The 18,891-nt window shown below is 36.7% G+C and overlaps 1 protein-coding gene across 6 annotated transcripts in view; it reads left to right on the top strand.

The window, feature by feature from the left end:
* FAM172A (family with sequence similarity 172 member A) overlaps positions 1-18,891 on the top strand; it is a 262,842-nt gene that overhangs the window by 49,804 nt on the left and 194,147 nt on the right. For all 6 annotated transcript variants that reach the window (XM_051643536.1, XM_051643535.1, XM_051643537.1 and 3 more), the window contains exons 5-6: positions 5,013-5,078; positions 12,674-12,865. In XM_051643536.1, coding sequence (XP_051499496.1) covers positions 5,013-5,078; positions 12,674-12,865 — 258 coding nt within the window. The remainder of the gene's footprint in view (positions 1-5,012; positions 5,079-12,673; positions 12,866-18,891) is intronic.

Below are 18,891 nucleotides of genomic sequence, written 5' to 3'. Positions count from 1 at the left end.
GAGCAAGTTACTGCAGAAGGTAGAGATGGTCAGACTTGAGTGGTTTCTGAGGAAGTCTTATTCATTATTTTTAATTGTATATATCTGCTTTTGTCTCTTTTTTCTCTACTATATGTTTATGTAGGTGATTAAACTGAGGTTAGAGTAGATTTAACTCATAACGTTACTAGAGAAATAATAAACTACTAAAAACACTAATAATTTATTAACCCTTTTTACTGTATGACTGATGAAAAACTAGGAAGTCAAGCAAGAAGAGAAGTGCCATCACACCTATGTTTTATTAGCTACAGTCTCCTTAATTTTAAACACATCTGTATTATTCTGAAAAATCTGGCCACTAATAAAAACCTATAAGCAAAATTAGTATCATTCTCTTACTCTCCGCGCTTGCATGTACTTTCAGAACTGTCTTTAAAAATTAATAAGAACAAGCGATCTGATAAGGTGTTTGAGCAGTGTTGTTGCACAAGTTGACATCTTCAGAGGCAGAAGCCTCCTGTCCACTGAGTGGGCATATCATTGCCAGCACATCTCACTCTTGACGGAAAGTACCTCTGTTAACTTTGAGAGAATAGTTCTGTCTCCATGAGTCCTTGGAGTAGTGAGAAGTGGTAACAAGAGTGGTAATGGTGGTGGGGGCTTCTGTTTGTGTTTTGAGTAGCTGTGAATGTGGAGCATGTTGTGGGAAATCTCAGATCCATCCAGCTGTTTCTGGTCCTCCAGAAGAATATATTTAAACAGTAATTTGCTCCGTGTCCTTTTTCCCCAGAAATCTGCTAGAAGTGTGTAGGAGCAGGCAATGGTGTGGACAACTTGGTTTAACAGCTTGCAGTCCCTTATCCTTTCTCCAAGCTCTTGTTTGTGAGTGGTTGTAATGTCAACTGCTGCGTGTGCTTTATCTTTTTTCATTTCACGTGTGCTTCATTCTTTATCATGTGCTAACCATACACCAACCATGTGACAGGCTTGCTAGTGTTTTGGTCATGGGGGATGCATGTATGGGGAAGAGAGGGATGTGTGGCTTTTGATTGCCTTCAAGGAGACACAGTGGTTTGCATCAACCAAAGGGTTCCTCACATGTGCTGTGGATCCATGAACATGCATTGCATGGTAGCCATTTCCAGTGACTACTGATAGGTGCTGGTTTAGAAGCGAGAGGCCACAAATCACACTTGCCTATGTCATTTCTTTAGTAGGGTTTTAACCAGAGAATTCACTCCAGAGAAAACATTTTGCAGGTTTGAGTAGTTTGAATTGTCTTTTTATTTCCCCCTCCATGGCAGGTTGGCTCTTCTGTTCATAAATTTAGTCTGGTGGTCGGTAGAGTTACCCATGGTTGGTTTTGAAAGTGGGAGCATGCTCTGGGGGGAAAATAATTCAGAGGACTTGGGTTGTAAAGCCCAGCAGGGGGGAACTCAACGAGCGAGACTCAGTGCACTTCACTGCATCCCAGCATGTTTTTGATGTGGTATGTAGTGAAGCAGCTCCTCTGGATTAGGATGTAGGTGTTATGAAACAAGTCGTTGGGTTGAGATCTGTTGCCTGTGTACCTGGCTATCTCTGTTAGGGAAAAGTTCACCTGTGGGTCAGCTGTGGTTCCGCTATTCCTCATGTGTGCCAGGCTGCTGCTTGACATCTTTGATTAGTGTTATAAAACTTCTTTCAGTTTCTTGCAGACTTAAAATGAAGGTTTATTACTTTAAACTGAGTTATTTTAGCGTTCCCTTCTTGCATTGTGGGCATGGGTTTGCTTGTCCTTTGCCCCAGAGTTTTGCTGTTTAAAGATATCCAATACTTAATGCATTGAAGAGTCTCTTTGGTGTTTGTCTCCACTTAGAACCATGTTGAGGTTTCAGTATCAGAATAGGTAAAGAATAGGTGAAGAGAGACATGGATTTTTTTTTGTTTGTTTGTTTTTTGTTTTGTCTGTCTTTGGGTTTTTTCCCTTGGTTCTCAGAGCAGGCAGTAAGAATGCCTTGATAATGCTTAGTTCAGGTACTTTGCCTATTTGGGATGTATTTTCCTAACAGGCTGCACTTAGAAGTCAGTGAGTAACAGAGATACTGTCAAATGGGGCTGAAGTTTCCAGTGTCTCATACAAGATGTACAGACCCACCATTTTTTTCCTCCACTCATCAGGCAATTAATTTCACACAGGTTGTGCAAGCCTTACTGTTGATTTTTTTTCCTTTCCCATCTCTTGGTCCTGCCTGCTCACCAGCAGCCTTATTACCTTTAATTACAATGCAGCATACAGCTTATGGTGTTGGCACACCTTATCAGAAAAAGCATAAATATCCCAGGTTAGTAGCAATACATGAGCAAAGTTCTCTAGCAAGTGTTGCAGTTTGCCTTGAGGATGGCTTGGACTGGAGAACTTATTGATAGTTACAGACAAGTTAATTGACACTGGACTGGATTGAGCAGCCTCAGTCACTAAATAGTGAGTGACTAAATGAGTCATATTAGTCCAGGAGGGTTAATGGAGTGCAGCCATACTCACCTTCTCATGCAAGAAGTCACAAGACCCTTCTCAACATCCTACAACAGTTTTCAGATCTTACTGATAAAATACCAGTATACACAAGCTAATACTACTAGTTAAGTTCTGGCTATTTGAATTGTCTGTATTTGTAATACTAGGTCAAACTAGCTCTATGTAAACAAAAAAAGCTTCGGGTTTTAATGCCTGTAGAAAAGACTTAAGTAATTAAAAGCATAGCATTCCAAAAATAGTGTTGGATTTGTAGCTTTCTCAGTACTTGTAGCCATATTCCTAGGCAGGACAGGATTTTACTAGAATTTCCAGGCACATCCATGCTAAGTTTACTCTTATTAAAAGCATTCATTAGGTCAAGTCTCTGCTATTTTAGAGCACTCTACTGACTTAGCAGTCCCATTTGTAAAGTTTATGTCACTATTTATTATATTAGAGAGGTGCATAAAGAGTCAGTTAGGATCAGAGCCCCATTGAGCCAGGCTGTGGAAAAAATGAGTAAAGGTTTGCTTCTGCCCCGAAGACATCGCAGTCTAAATAATTGAGAGAGATTATAAAAAATAGATACAAAGACATAGCTGCAAAAAAAAAGGGTAAATTTTTGCAAGTGATGTCTAAAATACATTTTCTTCGTAGCAATTTTTTTCTTTTCCAAGTGTTCTTTTAGTGTTTTGGTGGTTAGTAGATGCCTGAATTTAAAGTGAAAAATAAAATGTCTGTGTTTGTGGCCATATTATCATTATACTCATCTTAATATCTGTACCCCATCAGCATCTGAGACTGCAGGAACTTAACTGCTTTACTTGTTGGCATTACACTGGAGTTGATTTCGGTGAACCATAAAAAGTTTGGCCCTGAAGGTAAAATTACACTGTATGCATGTTCTTAACATACTGCTTTGGGGATAAACATGTCTTAAATCAACTCATCGCTCACAGCTAAATTCCTTCTCCAAATGCAGTTTCCCTGTAGATAGTAATGTTCAGTAAGACTGGTTTTCTTTAAAACCATAAAGTTTTTTGAACATAATTCTATCAATAAACATTTTTGAGCAGGGTAGCAAAGAACTCACATCATCCAAATAAACATTTTAGAGTTTTGTAAAGGAAAGGAGGGGCACAGGCCAAAGTTTTTTTAATTATCTTTCATCAGTACCTTTAATTTCTTCAGATGTGTTCCAAACGCTTGCATATTGTCTTTGCTCATGTGTACATAATGAAAACTTTTGGACTTCATCGAAACTTTATTTGGTAATTGTGCCTGTTGAAAATTAAACTTGAAGTTTATGATACCCTGGCTCCTACTTGCTCAGTTCATAGTGTGTTGTTAAGATGCTATCACTGGAGAGCTGTGTTACAGTGACATTTCTGTTGTGGCTTAATATGCTGTGGGTTCAGGTGGCGGTAATTGTGGCCTTGAGGGGCTGGACTAAAGAGCACCAGATGGGTTTGTACCCAGATATTCTTGGATTAATATTCTGAGACTCAGGTGTTGTCCTGTCTGGAATTTAAACATAGTTCACCAAGCTTTAAAGGGGAGGCAAGCACCATCCGAGGCTCTTAATGAGCACTTATTTTCCTCTTTAATTTGCCCCTTTTTTTTTTTTTTCCCCTAACTCCTCTAGCCAGTGAAATCCAGGCAGTTACTTCTGAGCCATTTTTACAGCCCCATATGGACAAAGTACTTCAGTTTGTTCCTCAGCTTAATTCCCAAATTAATAATACTTAGAAAGTTCTTACATCTGCATTTCCATTTTTCCTACAATGTATAAGGGTGAGAAAAATATTTCCCTAGATATGAGGCAAGGCTTTGAAGTGTGAATAACTTTGCTACATTTGAGACAGACGCTGAGACTAGGTTGATATTTTTTGTTGCTCTTTGAAATAATTCCTTTTGTTTCCGGTCTAAAATTTCAATTTTATTTCTACATGGAGACAAGAGACTTAAACTCCCCCATAGTGGGGAATCAGTCAGGGTTTTTCTTCTGCTTAGAAACCTTTGACCCATCCCCTCCCCTGTTCAGTGAATAGAAATGGCAAGGCAACTTGTGCTGAGGGTGGCTAAAGATCTGCTCTCCATGTAGCTCATGAAGTGAACCTGCAGGGGAGAGGGTTTCTGGAGTCCTACTTATGGAAAAAAATGCTTTTAAAGTATTTCTTTGCAAAAGACAGCTTTTCTTATACCCCTGAGTATATATTAATTGGTTATAATCCTTAGTTTTGAGGCACATAATTATTCACACAGCAGCACGTGATGGATTCACAGGTACAGTTACAATTTCTTTGTACTGGCAAGCAGCCTTTTCTGAGGGACAGAGGGAACCTTTTTGTGTAAAGCTCTGAGTTCTAGAATTAGAGATACAGTAAAGAACTTAGATAAGTGGCAAAACGTATACAAGTGCTTAGAAGTTCTACCAACTAGCCTTAAAGTTGTCTGCCTGGGTATGTCATTACTATAAGTGGTTTAGCATCTGTTTGCATTTCTTTTTATCTTTTTTTTTTTTTTCTTCCAGATCATTACTAAATATGTTTATGATCTACTGCAAAAGGAATGCCACTTGAAAAAAGTAACTCTCCCAGTAAGTATAATTATTTTTTCCAAATACATTGTTTGTTTGGGTCTCTAAAAAGGAGAGCCTACCATCCAGAGTTCAAATAAAGACAAGATATGCCAAGACTCCAAGCAGGGCATTGTCTCACCTGGGTGCATATGCAGACCTGGTTTCCTCTTAACTTCTCACCATGTTTGTTTTCTCCAGCTGAGCCTTCCTTGCTCCACCAGATACCAGAATTTTCAAAATGTGGTAGTTTTGATAGAGGAACCATTTTTTAAGATGTTTGTGGATGTTTTGAGATCTCTACAGCTGGATTAGAGAACAAATGTGCCTTTGCAGGCAGCGGAATAAACTCAAATTGAGTTTTGAGTAAACTTCTCCAAGTCTTTTTTTTTTTTAAACACAATATTTCAGTAACATGTAACACAGATGTAGTGTGAAGTGCTGCTGTTGTTTAGTTAAAATATTTGACCAGCCCTTGGAAGTAATGAAGCTTTCCCCAGTCAACAGATATGAGAGTGTAAATGCATGTGATACTGTGATGATATTCAGGTATTTTTATATTTCATAGTGGAGAGTGCAGGGGAGACTGTCATGTGACATCACTGTGTAGGATTTCCATGTCAATTGTAAAGGATTCTGAAGGTCTTTGAGGAGCTTTTGCATTGCTGTTGTTCTCAGCCAGCCCTTCGTATTCAGTCAAGGAAAATCCATTTGGGCTAAGAAAAGAAAATTTCCTTTATTTCAACGGTTCTTTACAGTCTTGCAGTTCCCATTTCCATTCCACAAGTGCTTATTTTTTTAGGGAATGTTTTGATAACCTCCTCAAAGTACTCAAGGCATCCCAGCCAGGCTTTGCCTAGTCAGAGTAGAAGGAGCTGTGTTGGGAACTCCAGCATCTCTGCTGCAGAATCCCAGTGTGCTGAACCACATGAGTTGTTCAGTCCCCCAAGAGCCAGGACTGCTGGAGAAAGCAAAGAATTCCCTCCCTTCTGATTTCCCTGTGTAGACAGGGAAGAGAATTGGGCTCACAGTGGCCAGTCTGCCTGGTGCAGTGCCAGTCGTGGTCTCTGGAACTTCTGTGCACAGCTAGTTTTCTTTGTTGGGGAAGCTTTGGTCCAAGGAGTCCTGTCCCGGACAGGTAATGTGTGGAAAGACTTCCTCAAGCCATGTCTCCCTTTCTGTGTCAAACCAGGAAGCTGGCATTTGTAAGGTTTCAAGTGACTGAATTTTGAGTCTGTGCTGCTTTCTTTCAGTGTCCTTTTTAGAAGCAGTTTGCATGTGAGTAATGCAAAGCTCAGGCTGATCTCTTAGGTTCAAAAAATGAAAATTAATAAACCTGGGATAAGAGTTACAACACCTCCATCACCTCTGTCACACAGGTGATGCAGAACTTTTGAGTTTTTGGTGTCATGCCTGGGAATGGCCCTGTCTTACTCCCAGTGTTGAATTAATTTGTGTTTATTCTTATTTATAAATATTATGTATTAAGCACTGATGTACTTATGTAGTTTGTCAGTAGTATGTTAAAGCTATTCTCAAATGTATTACTTCCAACTTCTGCAAAGTGTCATCGTTTGATGGCATTCTGGAGCAAAACAAGAACCCAAAAAATATATGCAATTGTTAAATTGTGAGCAGTGTGAACTATTTGGCACAAAGTATGAGCACCATTCTTTAGTAATAACTGTTATGTGTAGGAAGTGCTCACTGCAGTCAAAAGTAGGTTATGAAGAAGACTACAAAAATGAGAAAAATGAAAAACGTGTGTAGAAGGTGAAAAATTGAATCTGTCTGAAGGCTATGTTTAAATCACTGCTGACAGATTCCCAGGTAACAACACAAAGAAACCTAGTTTAAACTAGTAAGGGAGGCTAATAGAAGTAATAAGACAGCTTGCAGCACAAGTAAGTCCCATGCAAGTTAGGAAAATAGAGAAGACTATAAATGCTGGCAAGTTGCATATCAAATCACAATAAGATCACCCAAAACTGAATTTGAGGAGCTTGTTACAGCTGTAAAGACTAATAATAAAAGAGAGCTGAAGAGGCTGATAGATGAGCTGCTTGCTAAAGGAATGCTTGGCTCAAATGAAAAAGCGACACAGTTATTTCCAATGTTATTTGTCCAGTTCCCACTCTTGAGTATTATTAATTTTTTTTTTAATGGGATATAATTCTCAAGAACTGTTTGAAATTTTATCTCAGAACAAACTGCTGTGTCATATAATAATAAAATTCCAGGATGAGATAGTTTTTAAGCCTGGGATACTATAAGCACCCAAATATGAAGCTGCAGAGCAAACAACTAGTATGTAACTTACTGCTGAAATCAGAGGAATGGAAAAAGAATGAATGTGATGGTCTTTGAAAGGCATCCAGGAGTGATTTGTAGTGATTCCTGTGTATCAGGAGGAAATCAGATATCAGGGGGAAAAAACAGTACAGATTTATTTTTTAATAAACCACTAGAATTCATTGAAGGCATCAGAGATCACATGAAAAAGAAAGAACTTGCTGGTAAAGGAGCACATGGATTTCCAAGGAGCTGTCAACAACTTGACCAACTGCTTTTAAAAAAGACACTGCCATGTCATGTCACAGGAGGAGGGAGTCCCCTTAGGAGTTAATAATTGGTTAAAAGGAAAATAAAGTGTTCATATTTCACAGATTAAATAAGTTTTTGCCGATGCAGTGTTATTAAGGCCTGCACTGACACAGTTGTTAAAAGAAAAATAATGAAATAATAGAAGCTAACAAACTTTGCCGTTTTTTTCGTAATGTTATTTAGAGTACTTAAATGTAAAGCTGATTATGATGACTTGGGTAATTATTTCATGATGTTGAACAATCGGATGATAAAATGACATGAGATTCAATTCTAGTAAACGTGAAATTATGGGGAAAATAACTGACTCTGTAAACACAGTGGTGGCCTCTAAATGAGCTATTACTACTCAGGAAGGAGCTTGGAGTGATTGTAAATAGTTCTCTGAGAATATCAGTTAGTGCTCAATGGCAGTCAAAAGCCCTCAAAGCAAATAGGATGCTAGGAATTATGAGAGGTGTTGAGAACAAAACAGAAAAACATCGTCATTCGACTCGTTGTGTGAGCCCCATCTTCAACGCTGCATGGAGTCTGGACACTGTATCAAAAAAAGGATATGAAAAATTTTAAAAATACAGAGGAGTGTTACCAGGATGGTCACAGGCATAACACCACACTTTTCAGACAAAGAAAGATTAGATAAAGATTCTTCAGCTTGGAATATAGGTGACTGAGGAAGGGATATGACAAATCTGTAAAATTATGAAAGGTGAAGAGAAGATGAATAGGGAATGTTTTTTTACTTTTTTTCATAATAGAGAAACTAAGGGGCATCAAATGTAAACTATCAGGCAGGAGATCTCTACTGAAAGAGAGGCAGTACTATTTCATAAATGTCCCAGTTGTGTTATGGAACTCATTGCCAGAGAATACAGTCACGAAGAAAGGTATAAATACATTTTTAAAAACCCACATTTGATAATGATAAGGTGGGATAGGTGTATTGAACTCTTGTGTATGCTTCTCCAGTTATAAACTCTGGCTTGGCAGGCTTGAAAGTTATTGGTTGCTAAAATGAGGGAAGAATCACTCAATAAGCACTTTGTTCTTGTACTGTTCCCCTAAGCAATCTGCCAATTGTCAGGAACAAGACCTGGGGACCTCGATCTGACCAGAATGGCCCTTCTGATGAATATGACCTTATTAAATGAGCATTTTAGAGGTAAACAGGAAAGCATGATTTTTCTGAGCATTGTCACAGGTGATCAGGTAGTTGGCCCTCCTTTTTCTGTCAGCTGCTAAATAAGCAGTGTAATGATGTATGAACATATGAAATGTGTTTCAGGACTGTGTTAAGTGGAGGACTTATTTTTTCAGCATTATTTTAGTCGTGTATGGAAGTGCTATGCTTCAAAGATTTAGGATGACAGTATTTAATCTTCTCTCATCTTTCTTAACTACAACCCCATGTGCGAAGTCCAACTTGCTGTCTTCATTTTCCTTTCTCAGGAGGCAGCTTCAGTTTTGGACACAATTGTTTGTAAATTTATTTTTCAGATACGAAAATAAGAGCAGTTTTGAAATCAGGCCAGGTCGCCCATCATAGTATTATTACGTCAGCTTCTCTGACAAAACATAAACCTGAATGTTTTTTCCTACACAGAGATGCTGAGATGTGTATTGCATTGTTGTTACTGGGAAGTATTGTAGTTCTCTTAAAAGTTCAACATATACTACTGGACTTAAACATTTAAATGAATAGACTCATATTCAGGGAGGAGCTGTTGAATTACTTCTTTTAAATGTCTCATTTTGTGCTCCATTGAAGGTTATATTATGAATATGAGGAAGATTTTTTTATCCAGATGAAGTCTTTGTATTTCTCTAGTTTTAATGGTATAATCAGTGATTAATCTTTGCTGATTTTTAGCTGTTGAGGACAAATAGAGGGTGCTTCTGAATTAAATGCATCCTTAACAGCTTCTGGGAAGGCCTGGGATGAAAGTTTAAATAATTACTAACATGTTTTATTGGCAATGACGCTGAAAGGTCTCACTTTGCAGTGGTCTCAGTGGTTTTACATATGTTAAGTTAGTTGTGGTAATCACCAAATGCTAATTAGCTGCTTGTAGTATTGATCAGCAGTTTTCTTTTTTTTTACAATTTTGAGTGAAAAATGATGTCAGGATATAAGACTGTAACACAAGTGAGTTAGCAAGCTTTATGTAGAACCATGTAACAGAAGACTTCCTTATCTTGCAAATCAAATGAATAGTTTTCTCTCCCCACCAGCTGCTCATAATTCTCAGTCTCTCTGAGTCTTTTCAGTTTCAGTCCCATTTCTTTGCCATGTTCTTTCCTGCAGTCACAAGTTACACCTGTTTAACTTGTTTGGAGGCTTTAGGCTCATAATTTTTATTACGTTTCTTAACTGGAATAAGAAAAATACTTGTGATTTTTTTTTTTTTTTCCCTTTTAAAAAATGAATGTTCAGTCTTGAGCTTTAAATCTTACAATGTACAAAATAAAAAAAATCCCTGTAGCATAGTCTGGAATTGTGCACCTTTTGTTGGTATTGGCTAAGAACTGAGAATTGAGTCATAATGTCAATGTGGCAACGTGTGCATCAGTAAGATTAGATTTCAAGTGTAGTTTGATCTACCCTATATATTGATAGCAACTGAGTAAAATACTAACAATTATGTTGCTGAAATATTCTACAGACTGGTGCTTCTGTATTACGTGATAGCTCATTGGAGGCAGAGCTCGTGCAGAAAAGTGAATTAATTGTTCAAAACCTTAAAAATTTCATAATGTATGTAGAGTGCATAACTCAGAATTCACAATACCTGCATACATTTATAAACCTTAGGGTATAGTTGTGTGTTGCAAAAATAAGTCTGAGAGAAGGAAGACTGAACTTTAAAGGACACTTCTAGACAGTAAATTATCAACGGAGTTTAGACTGCTTTGACTTTCCTATTTACTCATTATTGGAAAATTATTATTGCATATGATGAATGATGTTTAAATTCAGCTAACTGAAGTTCAGCATTTTACTGAATTTACTTCTGTTTAAATAAAGGATCAGAAATAAGTGTTTATCAGTAGGTCCAGAGGAGAAAGTGGCTAATAAATACAAATTATTTTGTGTGGACTCAGTAGGTTTAGCACCAAATGGTATTCTACATTGATTTGTCAATAAACTAAGGTTATGCACAGGAGTGACCTTCAGTGAAAGCTTAATCTAATGAATTACTACTGTTTCAAGCTAAATTAGCTTGAAGAAAAGTTTCCAAATGTGATTAATTTGAGGAAAAGAATGAAGAGTTCTTTTTTTATCATCTTGGTAGATGTTTTTAACATTTAAAAAGTAATGTATCTGCAGAAGTGTGAACTAGTTGTATCTTCTAGTTCACCTGCTTAAGCACAAGTATTTCCTAAAAAACAAAGATTTGGTTTATAAGTACTAAGGGTTACAACTTATTTAAATCTTTCTCTGAAATAGCAGTTCACAATGCTTTGCCTTAATTACAGTATTGTAAGAATTCACTTTAAGTGCAGAAGTCAGTTACATCTTGCCAAGTGCTGTGTGAGATGTAGTGTTGTCTGACTTGTTGCCTCCACCACATGTTAAATGTCGCAGTACCACTGCTTCAGAAGCAGCAACATGACCTGACTGTGTCCCCAGTGTGGTACCTGGTGTACCACAAATTCTAAAATGTATTTTTTACCATGTTTCCTATTTTCACACAGAGTGTGAGAGAAGGTGAGTGTTTCCTGCTGTAGAAAGAGCAAGCTGAGGCACATGAGATGTTATGCCATTTTGGAGAAGAAAATAAGGTCTTCAGCGCTACGGCAGATACTGAAGAGATGTGACCATTCTTCCAGTTAGGAATTCCTTCTGTTAAAGTAGCCTCATTGACTGAATAAAAAAAAATGTTAGGTAGGACTTGTATTACAGCAAGTCTAGACATTCACGCTGAATTTAAAAAAAAAATGAGAGTAATTACAAAAACATACCCATTTATGAGAAACAAACTGACATAATCCACATGGCCCTTGCTCCTGTCTCAACATAAGGCTCATATCCTGGCCTGCTTTTCATGGCTGTTGCAGCATGTAGGACAATCCTGTGTTGTTTCTTGCAGCTGTGCAGGTGTCCTGTGCAGGTCCTGGGTTGTGAAGTACAGGAGGACAGGTAGATCTGCCTGTTGGGTTCTTCCTTTTCTGTGTATTCCTAGGGTAGACGGGAAGTTTCTTTCTGCCCTCAGGGTGTTTATACCAGCTCAGGCCTTTGGCCTTGAGCCATGGCTTGCTAAACCAAGTGTAGATCTGTTTTGTAGAACGTCTATTTTTATTGAAAAGAAAAGAAAGAAAAAAAAAAAAAAAGAAAAAGAAAAGGCTGTTTTACTCTCTAGGCTCAGGACAAAACTTGGAATTAAATTATGGTTTCCTGAAAATCAAAACTGGTTGTTGATCTGTTCCTGTAACAAATTGGCAAAATATTGACCCAGATGCAGGACTACTAATGAAGACATTATTTAGAGCTGAATTGGAGTTCTATATTTTATTATATTATTAATATACAATACTGGTTCATACATGGCTTATTTGGGTGAAATGAAATTCACTAGGAATTTTTTTTTTTCATTTTCTGCAGGACTTTTATTGTTGCTTCAGGCATATCAGAGGTGACAAAATTACTTGATTTCCACCCTTCCACACCCTGCAAATTATTGGACTTTCTTTTTTTGCCAGTATGTTTCTGTAAACAGCTGAAATTTCAAAGCCTTAGCATACTTTTTACACCTTTTTTTGATTAAAATCTTCCTTGGAATACTGTTCTAAACTGTTGTGTGTTTTTATGTTTTGAGGCTATGTTGCACAGCTGGCTTTTGCTTTGTTTTTCTTTAGTACTGGGCACGCACTTATCCTTACAATATTCATACAAATAGCTGTTAAATGGTGAAAGTTTTTATTTCAGTTTGGTGGCTAACCTTGTAACTGCAGGTGTTCTTTTAAAAGAAAATTATTGATACATAAAAAGCATGCGTTGACTGTAATTGCAGGTTGATGCAACTGAGACTGAACCAAAGAGTTTTATCTTTATGAGTGAAGATGCATTAACAAACCCTGACAAGCTGTTGGTCCTAATTCATGGTAACGGTGTCGTCAGAGCGGGTCAGTGGGCCAGAAGACTAATAATTAATGAAGATCTGGACAGTGGCACACAGATACCATATATAAAGAGAGCTGTTGAGGTAGGTGAAAGTACATGTATGTACCTGCCATGTTTTATTAATTTCTTAAGTAGTCTTCAATGTAGTAATATAATATATTCAATATAAAATTTGTATTTATGATGGGAACACTTGCTTGGGGTTTTTTTTCAGAACTTTTATTTTCTAATGGAACCAACTTTCTCTCTTATAAAAACAATTTTAGTTGCATGTCATGTTATTGTGGTGTCACTGCCATGCAGTGTAATATGGCAGCTAATGTGACAAGAGCCCCTAAGAGGTGATCAGATGCAACAGTAGGCACTAGAGAAATTTGTTATGATTTGAAGTGTTCTCTTTTACAGTTCGTTAAATTTGTACGTATTCTCACTCAGCGTCTGTTGTAATCTCATGATAACATGAGCTTTCATGATAACAGCAGGCTTTTTTTCTAGGCTTGTACTGAATTTATTAGAGGCTCAGTCTTTTTCAGTTTTGCACTGAATACTGATTCATTCTGATTCACCTACCAGTACTTGACAGTAAAAAACATTTACATTTTATGGACACTGTTTTGTTACATTTACATCTATGTGAGAGACAATGCACAATTTGTGTAATGTTTTTAACACTGGAACTTTCTAGGTGTAATTCATCTCTTGCTTCCTGCATACCTAAATGATACTTCCTATAGTAAACATTAGAAAAACCTATTTAAGGCTCACTATTTCTATTATATTAAGTTAAGCTAATGTTCTACTCTGAATACTAGTGTTGTCACTGTGATTGTTACACGTTTTGCTAAATTAAGTTGAATTTTTTACAGCTGGCTTTATACTATTCAGTATAGAAGACAGTTCTCTTCAACCTGTTTTCTTTCTTTTTTAAAAAAAAAAAAGCAAAGAAAGAAAACATATTTAAACACTGGGCCATTAAGTTATTTTTGTCTTGTCCATTAACAAGGCATAACTTTGCTTTGTTAGGGTGATGCTTGGCCTTCTTCTAAAAGAAAGTTTCTGTTAATTTTAAGTCAAGACGTAAAGGCAGAACAAAAGACACTTTATGGCTATTGAGTGTAATAAGCATGTATGTTAGGTCCAGTGTTGGAATTTCATTTCTAGACTGCAAGTTCCAAAACCTTTATTAAGAAACTCGAAGAGCTGTAGCTATTTAAATCTTTGTAGTGCTGTTTGCATGCCTGCATTTTCATTCCTTCCTAGAGGTGCTGCTGTCTTGACTGTCATGAGAGGCTGAGCATTTAAAGTTGAGGTACTATCCCTAATAAGAGAGTATTTCTAGTAGAGAAGAGTTAAAATTCTTATTTGTGTTTTATTTTATGCAATGACTGGGCCATTGTGACAGAGATCAGACCTCTGTTCCCTCACATTGTTACTACCCTTGAGAAGAGATGATGTATATCTGCATTTTAAATGTTTCTTAAAAAAAACACAGAAGAAAACCCCCAAGAGTTTAAAGAAAAAATATACTTAAAGAACTGTAACCATTCAATCACATTGGGAAATCAGGCTTTATGCTCTTATCTTTTGACTTCCCTCCTTCATTGAGTAATTCCAGCTACTGTAAAACTCACTCTCCAGTTTCGTTAATCTTAAAATTCTGGTAAGCATACTATGTTCATAACACATACTATTTGCAATTATTATTTTTTCGTGCAAAATGAAGGCTAGATCAATTTTATGTGTTGCTATTTTTTTTGTATCCTTTAATCACTGGAGTGGGACTTGGATGCGTATCTCCTTAGATAAGACAATATTTTATAGAAGACAAACCCCAGTGAAGGTATTTGGAATCATTATGTTATGACTAAAAAGAGAATAAAGACAGTTATTCCTGATGCTATTTCTAGTTCATGTACAGATCATACAAATTACTCTTCAAAATGCAGGAAATTATGGTAGAGTGAGTATAAGTCCTCCAATTTTAGTTAATAATAATAAAAATTGCATCCTTTCCTTGGTTTTCTGGTATTCAATCCTCTAGTTATTTAGGCATTTCTGTCTCTTATGAAATGAAAATAACTGGTCTATGTGGTAAATGTCCTGAAGGAAAATGGTGATAAAACCTCATATAATGTTCCAAGTTTGAAGTAAGGAGTAATTTTCCTTGATCTTCCAGTATTACTTCTAATAAGTACTTCTAATAAGGGTCTCATGCTTGAATGGAACCAGCAGACCTTATCAAAGCATAAGATTACTGTGCTGATAACAGGGGGGCATGGAGTTTTCTTCTAATAAACTGTGAATTTGGACTGGGTAATAGTACCTAGGATTTGAAAATTCTGCTAATCTGTTGCGAGTGTGAAACATACGCAGGTATCTTAAAACATTTGCTGGAGGCAAGGTTTCAGGGTGTTGGTCTTTTAAAATTAAAAATCACAAAAGTAGTGCTTAAATATATTTTGTGCAAAAACGAGTTCTGAAATGTCGTTTCTGCTTTCCTTAAAACCAAAGCAAGCAGACGAACAAAAAACACCCTCTAGGTAGGAAAAAATGATATATTTTTCTCTATGCTATATGCTTTCCTCTTCAGAGAGTGACAAGATGGACACAAGCAAGTTTCAGTTGATTTCTTGGAAAAACTGAGAACAGGGATGCAAAAACTGGAGTTTTCAGTGAGCATTGGATTGAGCAGGATGAGCTGTTACTGCTTACCTAAACAGAAGGAGAAGAAAATATATTGTTTCTCTCTAGTACAACACCTTAAAGACAAAAATAACCCAAAAAATCCCCAAACCTTTTTTCTTAAAGCATATATGAAATAAGGGAGCAATATAAAGGCTTAAGATTTGTCATGATTTTAGTGGCTTGGGTCTGATACACACTGGAAATAAAAGATCCACGGAGAAATATCCTGGTGGGAATTCAAGTAGCTAGAAATGTGGGTTTTCTTTTCATCTATTTGATTCCTGTAGGTAATACTTCTCCTTCCATCTTTTATATCAAATTCTGTTGTGTAGATTCAATCTTTCGTGTAATAGGGGTTGGGAGTAGTTTACAAGGTTTTATGTGAAGAGGTAAGATTAATGTGTTAATTCAGAAATTCAAGCTTGGTCATGTAAGAGAAATTTTGAAATATGAAAGAAGTGGAGAACAAACAAGCAGTAAGATAGGAAGCAGATTGTAGAAAAAAGAGGGAGAAAAGTGTGTACAATGTGAGAGACATATCTGTAAATATATTAAAACATGGCAGGAAAGACATACTTTAGAAAAAAAGTATTAAAAAGGCAAAAGCACTAAGGCAGTAAGGAAAGCTTAATCAAAATTGTAACAAATAAGTACATTTGTTAGATACATATATTTAAAACAAACAAACAAAAAGATGGCAATTTCCTACGGGTACGGTACGAAATAAATATTGCATAGGTTTGTTGTTTTGATAAGACAGAACTTTTCTACTGAAACTTTCTGCAGTGGGAAATTCTGATTTTTGACAGAAGCAGTCATCTGACATGGAAGAGACTGAAGTTCCACATCCCTCCTCTGGGAACAAGGGACTATTCCATTTATAATGATGATACTGAAGCTATAACGATAGCAGTGAAGCTATCCCACTTTTTATAAGTAAATAATTGTAAATGATATTAATAAACAAATGGAAATTAGAAGATAAATTTTAATCTGTCTCTTCTACATTTTCAGTAAATGTCTCGTTTGCTGTCCATTGAGTCAGGCTCTTCTCAGATCAGTTTTTACTTACTCATGTGCATAATGAGTGAAGCAGCACCGGGGCAAAATGGTGAGAGGCAGAGGTAAATTCTTTAATTTGGTGACAAGGACATTTACTTGGGGTGTCAGAAATAAAGGATTTTCATGTAGGCAGTTCAGGAGCTCCCATGTTCCTTATGAAGACCTTGGTCACCTGATTGTTTAGGAGGAGGAGGTTATGAGGAGCTTGCTTCTCTGGTGCATTGCTGAGTGTTGACAACATGGGCAGTACTCTAGAGATTCAGCTGGGAGATGCACCAGCAATACTGGAGAACAAGGAGTGCAACAAGGAGTTCCTTCTGTAGTGCTTGGAGAAGTGGATTCTGTGCTTTGAAGTACACGGAGTGTTAGTCAAGGAGAAGCAGAAGTTCATCTGTCTACAGAGGGAGTTTTTTCCTTGGGGAAGCAGGAGCTCAGCTTTCCTAAGTTTGGACATTGAGAAGAACTTTGGAGTACTCTTATCTTTGATAGCTTTCCTCTAGGGAATGAGGAGTACATCAGCTTCCTGCAGGGGAGTATCAAGAAGCTGTTGGATGCTTTCTGTATATTAGGAAATTCAGTACATTTGTTGCGTAAGATAGCTGTGGTCCCCAGGATGCTATTAAAATTCAACCACATCAACTGTCAGTAATTTGATATTTTAATAAAAAAAAAATAATCCAAGTTGTTGCCCAGTATCAAATTCAGGACACTTTAGGATGCCTTAGATCTTCTGATTATTATTTTTAAAGAATTAATTATTGACAATAGGAGTAACAGCACCAGGAAAAGAGTTTCTTTGAAGAACCTGGCTGAGATTTTTAGAACAAATGCAGCAGCAGCCAAAAATCTGATTTCCATGGACAAATGAAAAAAATCCACCCTCTTCTCAACGATTTCTGTACTTAATATTTTTTGACAGAAGGTGGTGTTTATTCACTCATATTATTATCACTCATTTGTATAAAACTATGAGGTTGGTAATATTTACTGAGAATTGCTCAGGGTGGTCATTTTGTTCAGCAGGCAGTAAAGTGTCATGAGTTCTGTAACTCAGTTGAATGGAACAAGAAATCAATCAGTGTAGGAGCAGTAAACTTACCCATCATAACTTTTACGTGACTTGGTAACCCCACTGGTGATTAACTGGTATGGTAACACATTTTAGTCTTTCTATTTTGTAAAAATAAACCAGTTTCAAAAGTCAGTATTTACACATTGTTGTCAGGACATTATACTTTGTCTAAATTACAGCAACAATAATTCTTGCTCAATTTCATATCCTTCTTTGGACCATAGAGTATCTTAATAGATTTTAAGAATTTAAAACTTTCTCTTACACTTTATACATACTTAGAATAATTTCAGTAAGACAGGCAAGTGACACTTTCTGGGGAAAAAAACAGCTGACATTTCACTACAATTACAGTTTTTCTGCAGAATACTGATATTTACATACCTCTTATGTCTCCTAAGTATATTGTTGCAGAAAGGTGTTAAAATACATCGTTTATTTACTATTAGTCTGTTACACTGCTGGAGTGATTATAATTTTATTTGGACATATTCTGGTATTTTACTGGAAGTAAAGTTTCACTACAGTGGACAGTAACGTGCTACACTGTTTTCTTTCAACTATTAATTGTCTCACTCTGGGATGTGCATTTGCTTTAATTAATTCTATTGGACCACAGAAATAACATTGCCTGTCAATTACTTCTTAGTAGAGAAAACCTGTATTTACTACTCCTACTTTTGTGGGGATAATACTAAGAAAACATCTTTTTAGATCTTTCTAAAAATATAAACACAAGCTACAATGTTACTAAATAATTTGTCACGTGTAGTTGGTATAAATACACCATACTCTCAAAGGAGATTCTAAAAGCAATATGTTTAATTCCTTCCAAAACATTTTTTGAAGAAGTGATCATCTCTCAAGTGCTGATTTGACATGCTGATCAAGCAGCTAGAAGGAAAGTTGCGTAGTCAGTTGAAAGCAATTTTCTTGGATCACAAAATACTTAATAGTACATAATATGCTGTGCAGAAGTTAATAATTATTTAAGTCAGAAATTCAAGAAGAGGTTAAAAGCTGCGACTAATATTGAACTGACAGGGTATATAAGCCCCACCAGCCCCCATGCCAGCAAAGGAAAACAATGAGCTGACAGCTCTACTGTTTGGAGGGAGGCTGCTAACGACAGCTTATTCCTTTATGATTTCAACTCTTGACAGAAGACAGGTCTGCTTGTTGCATCATGGCAGATGTATCATTACCTTCTGGCCCTGTCATGACTGAGCTGGAAAAAAAAAAATAAATGAAAAAAGCCACTTGCAGTTCTGAAAATCCAATTACCCCAT

This window comes from Apus apus, chromosome Z, assembly GCF_020740795.1.
Source record: "Apus apus isolate bApuApu2 chromosome Z, bApuApu2.pri.cur, whole genome shotgun sequence".
NCBI lineage: Eukaryota > Metazoa > Chordata > Aves > Apodiformes > Apodidae > Apus > Apus apus.
Note: the sequence above shows the minus strand (reverse complement) of the source record. Positions and strands in the feature narration are given on the sequence as shown.